Genomic DNA, 17,359 nt, shown 5'->3' on the forward strand with positions numbered 1-17,359 from the left:
TTGGATCATTTGGATCATGTGCAACCTGGTGCTGGACGCTCTGGAGGGTTTTACCGTATTAACAGGAGAAGTGGCGCAAGTGAAATTAGACACTGTCGTCAGACAACATGCAGGAATTTATAAATGTTTTAAATCAAGTTGGGTCCGGATCCGGACCGCAGTCTGCTAATACATGACCTCTTATCTATAAGCATAGCTCTATCCACCAAGCTAACCAATCTCCTCGCTCAGTGGATAGCCACAAGCTGAGCTCGTTCTCCAGGTGTCCACAGGTGACCCATCTTACAAACTACCTGCATGGTTAACTATCAGGAGGAGAATACGTGAGCAGCACGCCGCAGAGAAAGGCGCAAAAGATGAGAAGTTGATCAAGGCGATGTGAGAGTCAGATTTTTGGAGACACTATATTATTAAAGGTGGGCGTCTATAATTGAAAGTGGGACACTCTATTTCCTGCAGCAAAAAACTGTAAGAAATGAGCAAAAAAAGTAAAACTTAAGTAAGAAGAGAAAATTACAGGTGATTTTGCAAATATAAAAAAGTACACCTTTTCCTTTAAATTCTGGAGGTAGCACACATATCATGAATGCCTTTGGCAGAATACAAATTAACAAATTTAATGTAGATTATTCCATAATTACAGTGAGATTAATCTAGATTAAAACACAAAATCTATGCCCACCACTAATTTTAATAAAGTTGATCACCAATAGGCAATGTGAGAAACTAAAACTGACAAAAAAAATATATAATTAGTCAATTATTATAAAGCAAAGAATTAAATCCTTAAGTTATTTTTAACACTTCAAATATTTTTGAAGTTTGAATCCAATTTTTTAAATAATTTCTATAGATGACTTAATTCAGGTTTGATCTGGAAAACCCCTCAGAACCTTGTTTATTTAAACTAGTGAGGATGTGTTCGGACCCAGCTTGGCCCAGAAAGGCCCGTTTCAGGATCAGCGTTGAGCACTGAATGGCGGCCAACTGGATCCGGTTCTCACCTGTCTCAGGGTCCACAGAGAAGTACGGCTGGCCCTCCAGGATGCTGTACACCACCTTGGCGCTGTTCCCGTACGTGGCATCGTCTGCGTCCACGGCCGTCACCTGAATCACAGAGGTTCCTGCAGAGAGAAAAAAACAAAACCAACCTAAAATCAGGACAATGATTCCCATCAACTCCTGGATGCTGCTGAAGGATGAGCCTGTGGATAATTGGTCAGGGCGGCTGCTCCTTCTGATGAGCTGTCCCATGTTCCTCTGAATGTGACGGATCGTTTCTGTCTCTTTACATTACCTGGAGCAATCTTTATCCCCACGCCCCTTATATCCACACACATGATTGATTTCTACAGGTAATCGATAGGCTCTAATGTAAACATATCTCTGCCTCCGATCCCCAGGAAGCCCATCAACATTTTAAAGTCTGTGAGAAACAGATACAGCGCCTGGAAAACTATTCAGCTTTTTAAGCTTTTGTTACACCGCTGCTACACATTCTGAATGCAGCTGCTAGCTTTAGTCTGAGCGATTCACCGATGTGAAAATATATCAATATCCAATATAATATTCTTTGACACAGAAAACCAATAGCAAGATGTGAATAAAATGTGTTTTTCTCCTTTCTCCTCACAACTTTGCTCTAATAAAATCCTAATAAATGCATCAAAGTTTGGGGTTTGCAATAGGATGAAATATAAAAAGTGAATATTTGTGTCTGTGACGGCAGGTGAACGTTTGTGATCCAGTTTCTCTTCCAGAAAGAACAAAGGGAAACCATTAGCCAAGTGCTACCTCCCAAACGGCGCCTTGCGGGCCAAGTGTTGCCTCATTACATGCAGAGGGAAATTAATTGAGTAGAAATATTTAATGGCAAAGTGCTATAAATACGGAATTGTGCGACAGAAGAGCAGAGTGACCTGATGGAGGTTTTGCTAATTTGATGTGGGCTGAGTTCTGTGTGAAGCGTTAGAACCAGAACCATCAGACTGAGGCAGAGCTGGGCTGTCTGATTCGGTTTAAATGACAGTTTTCGCGGAGATTCTTGAGGAAGTTCAGCGAACCCTGGTCGCTAATACCTTTGACAATGGAATTAGACTGGAAGAGGCTTTCTTCTGTCACAGATCCACATCAGTCACCTTTAAATCTGCTCCTGACAAAGGAGTGAGGAGCGATCACAGGATTATTTTTTCTTTTCTGCCTGTGATCATTCAGAGTTCACACGTCAGAGCTGTGAGGCTGTAATAAAACTTAAAGCCAGTGTCACTTTTAAAGGAGCAGTGTCTCTGCGCAGTCACTCGTGAACACATGCTCTGCCATGCGCTGACATCACACCTCGCCTGTTGCCATGGGCACCCGTGCTGCCCTCAGATAAGTGCCGGCCCCTCTCTCGCTCGGGGTTGCTGAACCGAGTGACAAGCGTGTCACATGTCTGACCGCGGCGAGCATCAGCACAGCCAACCGCTCCTCTTATGTTTTCATGCAAGTATTGATTGGGAGCCTTTTTATGTTGTTTATCTATATTCATGAGGCCCTTTTAGACCGAGAGCTGCAGCCAGAGTGCATGCAGAATTAAACTTTAATCTGAAGGCGGATGGCAGGAGCTCATGATGATACAAATGGTGCAGCTTTGGGAGCCGCAGGAGTAAAATCCACACTTATTCGCTGCGGTGACACAGCTGACAGTGCTGCTAATTAAATTCAATTAAATTCTGCTTTAATAGACTACAATACTGTGTTTAAAAGATTATCTGCTGCAGCGGCTGTTTGGTCTGGACGTGGAGCCGCTCCTCGTCTCTCATTTAATTAGTCGTGCCCTCTTTGTTGAGTTGGCGTCATTATGATGATTGATAAAATCCCACTGATCCTCTGTTTTAGAACGTCCCCGGCCGGTCTGAATCATAATCCTGTTAATGCAGCTCAACCTTCACCTGCGCTCATATCATCAATTTATGTTTCCAGCAGCGAAACAGATGTTCTCTTTTCCTGGCTCAAACATTTTCCCTCTACTTTATAACTTTTATAAATCTCCTGACTGGAGATCAGCCTCTGGATCAAACCCTGAAAACGGATTGTGACCCAATCTGTTGGTTTTCCTTCGACAGATGCAGCTAGGGTTGCACTATTTGGTAATTAGATGGAAACTGGTGAGGATTCAAACAAGGCAGTTTTAGATTTAGACATTTTGTCTAATCAAAGAACCATTCAATGTAATATCTTGAATTTAAACATTAATTCCATACAAAGAAAATCCAGCTATTCACCAACAAACAGCTTCTGAAATGAAACTATTGGCTGATTTACAAACATGTCAGCAAAATTAATCAATCACACGTAATCACGTAATAGTATCACAAACTTTAACATGAAATTTCTGTAAGGAATCTCTAACCCCTTCATCAAACAATCCATCATTAAAAATGCAGCTCCATCCTGCAGTAATCCTTAAATTATTTGCTTATATTGGAAGAAATTGCTCTTTAAGGGCATTCAGATGCCTGAAAACACCCAATTTTTGTTCAGCAAGCTCTGCACTGGCGGCTTTCTGAAGGAGAATTTGTTGGAAACTCCTGGATGTTCTTCGTTTCACCCTGAAGGTTGAAAGTTCCCTGCATATGAGGCTATTTAGAAGCTAAGAGTTAAAACTACTGTTTGCAGGCAAAATGGACGAGACAAGCAGACCTCGTGCAATTTATTAAGAAATTAATCCAGTAATCAGATTGATGGAGTGATTTCAGCCTCACTTTAATCATGTTTGAATGAAGTAATCAGATACTTTGAGCAGTACTACTGAAAAAAATGTTTTAGTTTTAGTAGTGAAGCTCCTTGCAAATCTTTGCTATGGTACCTTACAAAATTATTCAACCCGCTTAAAATTTCCCACATTAAAAATCTTGTATTTTATTCAAATGTTGCTACTTGATATTTGTAAATCTGTGGCATTCATCTGCATTCTTTCCCTTTTTTCCTGATTCCTTAAAATAAAATAAGTTTACACTTCCTTAGTCTCAGTTTTTAAAGTTTTATCCTGTGATAGCCTCAGCATTTAGTTTCATTATCCTTGCTGAGGAAATCCCCTCAGCATGATGCAGCCACCACCACACCTCATAGTGCGGAAGGTGTAATCAAAACGGATATAGATTGTTAGTTTAATCTGAGCTGGGAGCCCTCTGCGCTTCATTTATTTATTGACTACTTAAGGAATGAATTTTTACTCATTGAAGCAGTTAAATTGTAATAATTCCACTTTTAAATTTGTTTTTGGTTAAATTAAGAAAAATGTGGAAAAGTTTAATAGTTTATATGAATTATCACTAAATGTTTTTTCCAGGCGGAGGCAGATTAAGCTGCAGAAACGTACCGACGTCGGACATCTCTGGAACCCGTGCCATGTACGGGTCCTTGGTGAAGCGCGGCTCGTTGTCGTTGATGTCGTGGATCTTGATGATGAACTCGGACTCGCCCTCCAGCGCCTCGTTGGTGAAACGGTTGACGGCCTTGGCGTGCAGGATGTAGTAGGACTTCTCCTCGCGGTCCAGCCTCTTGGTGGCGTGGATGTCCCCAGACTTCTCGTCGATCTTGAAGAGGGTCCCCGCTCCCTCCCCGGTGAGGACGTACCTCACGCTGCCGTCTCCTCGGTCCCCGTCCGAGTGGAGCTACACAGAAAGACAGGTCGATTTAAATCCCTGCAGCCTCACAATAACAACAGGCAGCAGTTTGTATAATGTTCATTATAATAAATTTCCACTTTGCTGCTTTCTGCTGCTAATTGTTGCAGCAGTGCTTCAAACTCGGCTTCATAAGAGCTTTCACATTTGCTTAATTTGCTTTTATGAACACCAGGCTACAGCTTTTCAGGGGAAAATAAAATGATCAAAAGCTGCAGATAGAACAGTCAAAAAGAAAAAGGAAAAAACTCAGAGGCGAAGGCTTGACTGACAGAGGATCTCTGTCAAAAAAAAACTAAAAAAGAAAACACACATCCCTGCAAAGAAACACTTTGTACCAAAAACTGTCAGTAGAGAGCACTTTTCAAAGCAGAGTCGCAGTCCTCAACATGGCACATGCAAACATCAGCGTTCTGACCAATCTGGGCCTTGGCAAATAAACGCTGACAGCTTTGATCGAGCGTGTTTGGTGTCATTTAACAGATTCCTATCATCTTTAGTAAACTGTCACCGTGTTATGATGACACACGCTTCACCTCGCCTCTGTGAAATCTGCCAAGCAGAGAAGCTGCGCTCGCTGCGATTGTTGCACTCATGTTGTCACGCTCTCCTGTTGTGGGGTTTTCACAACGCCACCCGCTCCCTGACGGCCCTACCTGAACGCAGCCACCATGAGACGCCATCTTTCTCTGCTGCTTCTGTCTATACCCTGACAAATAAAACTGCTCATACTTTTCCAAAAAAGTCCATGACTGTAAAGTGGCTGAAAAATGTTCAGTAAGTGATCTTAAAAAGTGACTTGAATGTGTTCCCATATCACTTCAAGCATTACTGCCCAACCTCCAGTCTTTTATCCTACATTTAGCTTCATCTATCTTCATGTTAATAGCATCCCTGCAGCAGACAGTAGCATCTATTCAAAATGTCCCTTCCCAGTCAAATGCCAACCAAATGACAGCCCACTTCCCCGTAACTCCCAGCAAAATACCCTCCAACTTCCAGCCACTGGAGTGACCCCTCCTGCATATAGTTTTACTCTGACTCCACTCTTTTACTGAATGACAGGGTCTGACCAGGAGATGATGCTTCTCTTATGCTGCGTTCACACCGGGGGCAGCAAAAGCAGCAAAATCGCGTCTGCTGCTTCATTTTTGCTGCTTGTACCAGTGAATTCTGACGCGNCAACCTCCAGTCTTTTATCCTACATTTAGCTTCATCTATCTTCATGTTAATAGCATCCCTGCAGCAGACAGTAGCATCTATTCCAAATGTCCCTTCCCGGTTAAATGCCAGCCGAATGGCAGCCAACTTCCCCGCAACTCCCAGCAAAATACCCTCCAACTTCCAGCCACTGGAGTGACCCCCTCTTGCATATATTTTTACTTTGACTCCACTCTTTTACTGAATGACAGAGTCTGACCAGGAGATGATGCTTCTCTTAGAACCTAATGTCATGACAGAAAGCATATTTTAGTACAAAGATTGATTTTGCTGCTATAGGCTTAGACTGCTGGAGGACATAGGGACCCCTTTTTCATCATTCTGCTTCATTATAGCTCTATTCTACCACTCTTCAGAATCAGTTAGTTCAATCTCTAACATTATGCTCTGTCTGCTTTTTCTCATAGTAGCTTCATCTGGTCTGTTCCTGTTTGGCTGTGACTCCATCCTGGAAAGAAATATCAGCTGTGCTGCCACCAACATCTTTGTTTATGTTTGACATCGGCCTGTTTTTCAGTGTAGTCCTGTTTCTCTGACTGTGACTGGCTAGATGTGCTCTCTTCATCCTCTGTCATGAGAGCTGGTTCGGAGCTTGTCTGCCTGGCTGTGGCTCTGTATATCTGCTTCTGTCTCCTTGAACCCCAGTCGGCCTCAGCAGATGGCCGCTCACACTGAGCCTGGTTCTGTTGGAGGTGTCTACCTGTTAAAAGGGAGTTTTTCCTCTCCACTGTCGCTAAAAGCATGCTTAGTGTGAGGGATTGCTGTCGAGTCAATGAGTCGATGCAATCAGCTGGTTTTCCTTAGATAGAAAACTTTGAATTAATTTGACTGGATGATCTGATGAACTATAAATCGCCTTAAGATGACATGTGTTGTGAATTGGCGCTATAGAAATAAACTGAATTGAATTTATGTTTAAACAAGCAATTGTAGGGGACCAGCCAAGGGCCCATCAAGTCAAGTGGGGAAATTATAAATGGCTACTACAGTAATCCTTCCACCACCATGTTTCATAGAAGGAAGAACATGTTCAGGTTTATCCATGTTCAGAAGAAGGACAGATTGTTGATTTTTCTGTAGAAAATGTTGAAACTTCATTCATTTCACTACAGAGTGCTACTCTGTGTTGGTTTATGGCGTAAAAACCTGATAAAATAGGCCTTCATACAGTGTGGTGGCTGCAATGCGATAAAATGAAAAAAAGTCTGAGGGGGATGAATAACTTTACAAGCCACTGTATTTCTGCCCCGCCTCCCCACATGAACAGCAGCTTAGCATGCTCTGACATTTTAATTCCTCTACTAAATCCCCCTTAACATATTTATCTCAGAGAACTCATCAAAAGGCCTGTCCACCCCTCTTCCTCCTTCTTCACCCGACTACAATAATAACCATGAACATTATAATCATAGCTGCATGTGGGAAAGAAGGGGTCAAAATGAGGGGCAAATGTCTGCAGACACAAGAAACTACAGAAACCTGATTAACCCAAGTAATTCTCTTTGATTCAGGGAGTTTTTTCAACCATTTTGTGCATTGCTTTCTGTCTTTGGCTCACAGTGAGGACAGATCGAGGGTGGATATTCTCGCATTGCAACTGGGTCACGTGGGAGCAAAGTCTGCCCTACTCATCACATCTTAAAAAGCTTTCCATCGCAGGTGCTCGGAGGCTTTACTAATTCATGGAGTTTTTATCAGGCCTGGCACATGTGAGGCCAACAGCTTTCTGGATTAGGGTATTTAACACTGTTTTGTTCGCCTGCCTATCCATCCCCAGTCGAGTGTGTCGCAGAATTTCACTACATTTGGATTAGGATCTTGACTGTTTCATTCACCCTCTTGAATTCTGGTCAAAAACGGCTCCTTCTGCACAGCCGGAGAATATTCTGCAGGATTTCATTTGCAGTGGGTTTCTGTTTTGCTGCATGCGCTTCCAAACACAGACTCGGTTGGCTGAAAACAATCCACTTCAACTTTATTATCTTTCTCCCTCTGTTATAGCTGCAATGTCCTTTTCTATGATTGTCTATCAACCTGCCTATCTCTGCCTCCACAACTGTTCAGTTAATAACCATCGAGTCCGCTCCTTTGGGCTGAGATGTGAGATAGACGGTGTTACACGCTCCGTGTCGACTGTCATTTCTATGGAAACAGAGAGATCTTGAGGTTCTGAAGAGTTCCTCCTCAGCTCCTGTGAAAGATATTACAAGACAGTTCATAGGATCGAAACTTCAACGCCTGCTGCTGTGACCCTGTCCCTCCCAGCTGCCTACCTTGCTGGTGAGAAAAATTTACTGCTGGCCTTCTACTCAAATTAAGAGGAAGAAGGAGGGGGGAAAAAACTTATGTAGAAATCAATGTGGCAGCCCAATGTGCATTCACAATGGCCCTTTGATCAATTTGTATTGAAAATACAATTAAACTGTCACAGGGGGAGAAAAGAAAGCCACATGTGCTTTCAGTGCGGTCACCAAGAGGCGCTGGCACGTCAATAGCTAGCCTTTTCTCCTTTGCTCCCCTACAGTCCCAAATTGTTGTAAAAAATGGCAGAGAACATGACGCTATATCCATTAACACTGGGGGTCTTTGTCTTTTCAAGACAGAGAGAGGCTAAAAGGAAAGCACCGTCTCATTAGCTCACTGTGTTGATAATAAACTTTCATTTTATAAAAGGGAATTAAGTGCGATTAGGAGAAGACTCCATCTAGATACTCGTTAGCCTGAGAAAGGGTTTCTTATCTTGGAGGAAAACGTATGAAAAGAAAAAGGCCTCATTTTACCGCTAGATAGTTTAGCATATCTTTGTGCATATTTGTTTAGGAACTAGTGGCTGTTTAGCTTTGCCAAAGTGAACAAGGGAAAGATTAAGCAACTACGTTTACACTTAGCTCTGAAAAGTAAAACGTATTAAAAGAAGCAGATAGTTTACAAAGCATATTCTAGTGACCTCTAGCTTAGCATAGCTTAGCTTAGATAAAAAAGTAGGGTAATTGATTCTATTTGCAGATAGATAGCTTTGTAAATTACTAGCATTTTTAAAACTGATTTTAAAAATATACTAAGCAGAAGATTAATAGCTAACTGGGTACTTCAGTTTATCCTAGCTAAGCGGGGTAAAAGTAAGTATAGAAAATAGTCAAACTATCAGGTTGTTTTTTGTTATTTTTGTCTCAACATATCATTCCAAAAAAGTTTTAAAAAAACAATCCACTGGACTTTTTTTTTCTTTCAAGTTTGAAGACATTTCGCTTCCTATTCAGGAAGTTTTTTCAAAAGCCAATTTTCACCTGTTCAGCCAGGTCAAAAACTCCCGCTAACAACCCCCCCCCCTTTCAGAGACATAGACAGGAATCGGGTATTACAGGCAAACGAAGAAGCCAAAACGACCCCCATTCTTAAGGGTGGACCTGTACATTAATATAAAACTTTGTGTTTATCATATTACCATTTAACATATAACGTTGCATATATCTCATCCAGTTTGAGTTCAGGTAAAATTGTTTTTAAAATTTTAATAAATATGTGTAATCTAACTGAAAGGTAATTTTAGAATTTGTTTAGGTCTTTTAAGGGGTTGTGACACATAAGAGATTATTGTAATATTATCTCTGACTGGTGTTTCATGTGATTCTATTCATTCTGACAGAAACTGTTGGAACTGTGGTCCGATCCAAGATGGCCGCCCTCTAGGCACGTCAGCCTCGCTACATATATGTTTTCAGGGAGTCTCCTCTTGAAACGACTGTTATTGCAGTGAAGAAGGAGAGCGTGGTTATTGTGACAAATCTTAGCAGACAACTTCATCTAGAAGCTGGTTACTTTAGATCAACCTAATTTAGTCTGTTAAGCTTTTAGTACCATGTAAATTATTAAAAAGCTAATTTTATATCCATGCTATTAGCCTTTTCTAGGGTAAAGTAAAATTAAAAGAAAGGAAGAGACCCATGGCTAGGAGCTTGTTAACTTAGATAGGGAAATTGTACCTTAGCTAATTTATATAAAAGCATTGACTGAAAAATTGATCGATTCTTTAAAAAAAAAAAAAAAAAGCCATTTTGAAGGACAAGTTCCAATTAGGCCTAATTAGCATAATGACTTCTACTCATTTGAAAAACCCTAGAGTTTTATGTCAAGTCCCATTTAAAAGACATACAAATTTTGAGGTATTTGAGTCACGAAAAAGGGAAATATATGATTAAAAATATACAACTGCTTTATATTATCTCCATGTAAAAATGAGTCATTTTCTTTGCAGGAATTTTGCAATCTATGGAGGAAATATTCCCACCATAGTTTTTTTCATGAACAATCAGGTCTTACTCAGCTGGCCGTGCAATGATTAGTTTGGACATCCCTGAATGAAGCCATGTAGAAACAAACTAATAACCTTCTAAAGGTTAGGCAGTAATGAGAGCATTGCTTTCCACCGTATTTGTTTACCAATATTTGAGTGATAAATACACTTATCACTTATGGGATATGAAAGTGCTGTAAAAATTTATTAATCAGGACAATGACGGGTTGCAACCAAAGCTTTATCTTACATAAGATCTGATTATAAAAGACTGAAATGAAAAAAATAGACATATTTTAATTTAACAACTATTAGGGTTTTTGGGGTATTTCACCAAATAATTTCATGTTTTTACTCCAAAAGTTAAGATCACAGGAGATTCCCTCCAAACAACCATGCCAAGATTTAAAACGCTTTATTCTTTATTTTAAGTAGAGCAGCTGAATTTCCGATCAATATGAAATATACACCATAACACACATGAAAATCTGTACTTTTCTGTAAACAAAACATACAAGTGCAAAACAAAACACCTACAGAGACTGAATTATAAGAAAAAAACAGATAAAAAAAAAGCTTATTTCTTTTCCAAAGAAAACTAGGAGCATTTGCATTGGAAAACAGGTGTTTACATTCTAAGAAAATGAGACTTGAAGGGGTGTCATTTCGACTGGTTTGCATTTCTTTTCAAGCAGAAAATATTCATTTCTCTTCCCACATGCTTCATCCTCCAGTCTGAAGAGGGCTGAAGAGTGAAGTGGTACTCATCAGACATCTGTGCGTGAGAACTTATCACGGAGACGTCTTTGTTTGTGAAATTAATCAGCTTCGAGTGCAGCAAATGTTAGTGCAAGCTCGATCTGGCCACCATTTGTGCTTCACTCGAGTTCGGCCAAAAGAGATGGCACTGCAAACGGTCTGCTTAGGGCAATTAGCCAGTTAGCCTTTAAGGCCTTGTGTCCTGGCCTGTTGAGAACTGGCTGCCTTTGTCATAGCCAGATGGTAGCCTCAGACGGTGCGCAAAAATAGCCCACCGAATAACTGTTCAAGTGTAAATGTGGGAAATGACAGAGCGACTTGAAGTCGAAGGTGAAATGTCAGGTAACACATTTTTATCTCCCTAAGATGACACCTCTCTTCTTTGTGTCACATGCATGATTTTCCTGCTTGTTGTTGTCATTTTGTTTTGTTTTGTTTTTTCTCCAAACATTTGAATATAGAAGCAGTTTGTGCACGGTCTTGAAACAAAGCACATGCAAACATCACCATCCAGTCAAACAAGGAGCTTTAAGAGTTTTTGATGCAAATGAAATGGTCCCATTGCACTGTGTGGGCTGCATTAAGCACCAGTGTCGGGGCCGATTTAAAGCCTGATTGGATTGGTGTGCTTTAGGTTGGAGGCAAGTTTCATAAACATGAAGTCTACATAAAGTTATTAAAGCAAAAATCATTGAATTATTTAATCAACAGCTCAGAGAAATTATATAAATTAATAAACAGGTACTGTAACTTAGGGAAAAAAATGGATCCTCTCGTCATTTGCAATTGTGAACTGAGCAGCTCATACATTCACCAAACAGCCAGAGTACACTGCGCATGTAAAAGCAGTTATGATCGTCACATTGATGCTGATTATTAACAAGCATATCTCACCTTTTGCCCACTGATTGCTGAAAATGTGCGTCACAGCAGCGACCACATAAAGAATAAATTAGTATGGAAAAACATGAGTGGATGAAGAAAAAACGAAAAAAAGGCTTAATTATAGAATTTTAAGGTCCAGAAATCAAATGGTGCATGGACCAATTTTAAAAGCACCTTGGAACAAACACTTCCTGGTACAGAGTGTCAAGTTATCACCACTCTGACTGTAAACAGGGCACATATTGTACTTTATATAGAGCTTTAATGTGTCTTTATTATCCCTTTATTATTATATTTGTCTTACAGGTGACAGCAAACTGGAAAACCAAACACACTCATAACATACACCCAGCTACTAGGGGTGTACAAAATTGATTCTCACAAATATCCTGATATTTCACTGGTTAAAATACCAATATCACAATATTTACTGAGACAATATTGGTATTTATTCAAAATACAGCAAAATTGATCTTAAGTGAACAATATACGCATTTATAGGGAAATAATTCTTTAATTGTCTTAATTTTCTATTGCTCTTAAACCCTCGGCTGCTCGTTAGAAGTGCCCCACCCAAAAGCCTACTATTGAGCTATTCTGCACCAGCTACAGCAGTGCAACCAGGTCTCCTGAGGTTTTCCAGAACTATATTATCTCAAAAATCGCAATCAGGCACGGTCAGGCTCCCTCCTGCATTAGAGACTTGTTGTGTTCTTATAACCACTCTCATAGGCTGAGGTCTCTGGACCAGAACCTGCTCATGGTCCCTCGTACTTGTTACAGGACCAGGGGAGATTGCTCCTTTCAGGCAGTCGCGCCGGCGCTCTGGAAAAATCTCCCGCTTTCCTTGCACTTACTTGATTCTGTTGATATTTTGAAGAACAAACTGAAAACCTGTTTGTTTAAGAAAGCATTTTAATTCCAGTAGATTAAGCGTCGTTTGTATTGTCACTTTGTGAAGCACTTTTGTGACCTCTATGTCTGTGGAAGGTGCTATATAAATAAACATTACTTACTTACTTATATATGTTATCTTTGTTAATGTATGGGGATATATCGTACCCTGACAGGGGTATCATGATACATATTGAATCACCAAATTCCTGACTAGTCACACCTCTACCAGTTACACAGTGCCACAATATAAAACGGTACTAAAGCAATCCACATCAAATGCTAGTAAAATGGTTAAAACTGCTTTCAAAATAATGAGTAGCGTTCTCCTTATAATTGATTTTTTTCTCTGGAGTGTGAATTTTGTCATTTGAAGAGGGGAAAATATGTTAAACGTAACTTTATTGCAGAAAACTAAAAATTTTCTTTAGTTTTTAATTGTTGTTTCTTCTTACTTGGACCCAGTACTTGAGTTAAGGGGGGATGGCATCCCCCTTCTTAAAAAATCGTAAAAATCATCTCCCTTTTTAAATGACCATCCCCCCATACCATCCCCTGTGACATTTTATCAATGAATGTGTAAACTCGTCTACAATATAGTAACAGCAATAATATTGCCATTTCAACATTTAGCGAGCTGTGGGCTTACGTGTAACAAAGAGTTAGCAAAATAAATAAGATCATAGAAGTGGCCTATCATGATTATGAAGCTGATCACAGTGGGAAATTAGTCCTCTGGCAGTGACAGCCATGCCAGTCCAGGACTGACTGCAGTTCTACTGTAAGGTGCCTTAGGCAAGGTCAATGACCGACGTACCTGACATGTAACAACCATACCTTGCATATTGTTATAGGTTAATACCGGTAGACTATATTAATTAGGCTATGTATGCTTGTAAAAAAAAAAAAAAAAATCCACCATCTGCCTTTTTTTTCTACAATTAGACTTCTGCTTGGAACCCAGCAGTGTTAAAAAAGATGAATATTTGCTTGTCCAAATATGTAAGAAAAACAGAGGCTTTAGTAGGGTGTGTGCAAATAGAAAAACTTTGTTGAACCTCACTGAAACGTCACGATTAATTAATCTCACCCTGACAAAGTCAACATGTATCAAAAACAGTAGAAGGCAGGTGACACTGTGGAGATGCTGATGTTTTGTTTGTTTTTTGCAAAAACTTGTCCTCTGCACAGTTTCTTAGACAGATGTTTCCCTGTTCAAAATGCGGTGGAAATCACCCCCTTCAGGTGCACAGTGGGGAACTTATCGGCTAATCAACAAACACTGCCAATGTCTAATCCAGGTCACCACCGTGGACCACATGGGCTGTCATGGTACAGCCAGAGGCGTATCGCATTGCAAACTCCTTGCCTCTGTGCCAAGGTGAGCAGCTGATAATGAGGGAGCATGAACACTAAACAACAGCAGCGATAAAAATCCTCCTATCCCCCGTAAACAAGTCCTTTCCCTCAGGTTCCCACACTCGCTGAGTCATACAGGTTGGGGAAGCGCAACACGTCCGCGCTCATCAACCTCTTTTTGTCTTTCCTCTGAGTTCTAAACGATTACTCCAGGCTGGTGTTTGCATGATGCACCGGTGTTTGTTTGTTTGCATGCAGAGCGCGCAGCTCTCTTGCTAGGGACTGTGTTGAGCAGTCTACCCACCAGGCCTAGAACCACTGGGGCCTATCAGAGGCTGTAAATACTTTATGAGATATGATAGTGCAGCACAAACACTCCTCAACCACAGGCCATTAACCGTTTTCAGTGGATATGTGCCCTTTGGTAAAGTAAGAAATAATGAAATAAACAAACACTCCCTTCCCCTGGTGACAGCACGGCTCCTCTGAGGCCTGCGTGCAGCTCGACTGCTAATGAGAGCTGGTGTACGGTTCCTCTCCTTCAGGAAAATTAAATAATAAACTCATTGGCCAATAAAGCAAGATTAGCAGTCAACCAACTCCCCATAAAGACAGGGCTAGATCCGCCTCCTGTTTTTCCCTTCTAGTCTTGATCAACTTGCCTAAATTCCTTCCTCATCTCCCAGTTGAGCTCTTTCAGGAAAAGACTGAGATGTCATCTGTTAGTATTTTCAACTCCAAATAGCTGCCGCAGAAAAGGAGGGGGGAAAAAAGGGAGAGGCCGCAAACAGCAAGAGGCAGGATGCTGTAATTCAAGTGTGGTTTCATCATTCTGTCTCACAAAAAGTGTCAAAAAGTGTCGAGGGCTGATCTCTTGTTCATAATAATCCACCATTGTGTTGTTTTCACTTCATTTTTTGGGAACAAACAATATCACATTTGTTCTTTGCCACGCTGTCCAGTTGATGTGATGTCACCCGCCAAGATAAAAACCAGTCTCTTTAGTGTTTCTTCAAATTTGTACTTTTAGACATTTTTAAAGTTTTACTACCTGAGGATGCACATGGCCGTTCATTGTACTCCCCTAAAAAGCCACAAACCCTCATCGCCTTTACCTTAGATGGCAATCGATGAACAGTCATTTCAATCAGAACAGATCAATCCTAGCTAAAACTAGATATTTCAACTGACAATGAGGAAAAGCCTCCAGCTTTATGCACTTGTGCTGGGAGCCATGATTAAGTATGCAGCTCGAAGGTTAGTGCTTAAGTGGTGTCTTCTGGAGATGGTCTCTCAGGCCGCGGCCTCTGGCTCTCTAAGTGTACACCACACTCAGATAATCTATTCTTCTTCTGCTATTAGTCCCTTTACGAGCTCAAAGGACGAGTGGCACATCAATCACCGGTCTCTAAAGACAAAGTGGTTTGATCAAGCTTTGTATTTACATTTGATCTCCACTCACTCAAATTCCTTTTTTTTGGTACTTTTTTTTTTTGTTCTTCCACAGCGATGGCTATAATCCCTTTTGTCCAAGACTGAAAGTCAACCTTCAGTCGGGGAGGACGTATGTTGCAGAATCTCATTTTGTTGGATGACTCTATCCTCCGTGGAGACGCGATTGGAATGTAAAGCACTGGGTCCATTCAACTCCCAGCACAAAACAGCCTTTCTTCCTCCCTCCATCTCCCTGACCTTGCCACAACGCTCCACAATCGCTTCAATTACAGTAGATTGGAAGAGGAGACCGATAGCTTGACTTCCGCTCCGCTGCATGTAAAGCAAGCATTATATCGCCCATCTTCTTGTACACAACCCTTCCCCCGATGATATCTGGGTCGACTGAAAGTTTTCATGCGGCGGTACTGAACGATGCCTTTGGAGGAAGTTATATTTTTACTTCAGGGCTGCAGGATGACTTGATGTGAGTAGGAATGACATGATGCAAGTGGCCATGGATCTGACAGCAAGTAGAAAATGAATTGGACAACAAGCAGCAAACAAAGCCTAAGGATGGATTGATGGATGGCTGGATTGAAGTACAGATGATGTACGAGGCCTGAAAGACCACAACATGTCAAGTCAGCTACCAGAAGACGGGCCTATCCTCATATTCTGAGTGACAAAATGACACGTTCATTTAGCTCTGCTGTGAGGCTTACCTCCACTCATCATCAGGATGAATGTCATGTCGGATTTTTCCCTGATACATACAACACATGACCGCAAGGATTTTTATAAGCAAGAACTGCGTGTAAAAAGTTTTTTTTCCTTTTTCTTCTGTTGTTGCTTCTCTCTAATCCAACTATAGATACTGGCACAAACATCAGGCTCAAAGCTTATCAGCAACTGCTAGAAAAATGAAGAACTTTCTGCAGTTATGAACAAGCTCCTGAAATAAATCGAGCTGATGTTTGATCACGTTCAAGTTAATTTAAATTAGTTGGTTGTTTTCTGCTCAGTGGAACAGCGGGTAGCACCGTTGCCTTGCAGCAAGAAGATTGCAGGTTTGATTCCCGGCCCAGAGTCTTTCTACATGGAGTTTGCATGTTCTCCCTGAGCCTGTGTGGGTTCTCTTCGGGTACTCTGGCTTCCTCCCATAGTCCAAAAACATGACTGTTAGGTTAATTGGCTTATCTAAATTCTCCTTAGTTGTGCGTGAATGGTTGTTTGTTTGTTTGTCTCTGTACTGCCCTGCGATGGACTGGCGACCTGTCCAGGGTGTACCCCGCGTCTCGCCCATAGACAGCTGGAGATAGGCACCAGCGCCCCACGCGACCCCACTTGGTATTAACCGTGCCAGAAAATGGATGGATGGTTGTTTTCTTGGTTTAATAAATGATCCACAAATGTTCAGCAGGTTCCAATAGTCTAGCTATTGATTTAAGAATAAGTAGAAAGATTCGAAAACACTCATCCTCCTTCACTATTACCAATCCTGCCGCTAATTGCATAACTTCTTAGCATGAGGGGCCCTATGATTAAATTGCTGTGGAAAATGGACCGAATTATAGAGTTAAAATAAAATGTAGTCTCACAAATATAAGAATGTTTGCTAATGTAAACAAGTATGGAAAGATAATTAGTAGTCTTAGGAAGAATTCTGGCTGTTTCCGGCCCCTATACTTGTTTTTATGCTAGGGATACAAGGAAAAAAAACAACCAAACTGAGCAACAACCAGATTTAACTTCCCTTTGGGGTCATTAAAGTATTTTTGATTTAGAATTAAAATTTATCTCCTCTCCACATGGGTAAAAAAAAAGACATTTAAACATGTCAAGT

The 17,359-nt window shown here is 40.9% G+C and overlaps 1 protein-coding gene across 1 annotated transcript in view; it reads right to left on the reverse strand.

Annotated features, from left to right (window-relative positions):
• Window positions 1-17,359, reverse strand: part of LOC107100491 (cadherin-6-like) — a 103,576-nt gene that overhangs the window by 40,707 nt on the left and 45,510 nt on the right. Inside the window, exons 3-4 of the mRNA XM_015398995.1 lie at window positions 4,361-4,655; window positions 1,005-1,124 (exon numbers count right to left, since the gene is read on the reverse strand). Coding sequence (XP_015254481.1) covers window positions 1,005-1,124; window positions 4,361-4,655 — 415 coding nt within the window. The remainder of the gene's footprint in view (window positions 1-1,004; window positions 1,125-4,360; window positions 4,656-17,359) is intronic.

The sequence above is a fragment of the Cyprinodon variegatus genome, unplaced genomic scaffold, assembly GCF_000732505.1.
Source record: "Cyprinodon variegatus isolate N-32 unplaced genomic scaffold, C_variegatus-1.0 Scaffold978, whole genome shotgun sequence".
Classification (NCBI taxonomy): domain Eukaryota; kingdom Metazoa; phylum Chordata; class Actinopteri; order Cyprinodontiformes; family Cyprinodontidae; genus Cyprinodon; species Cyprinodon variegatus.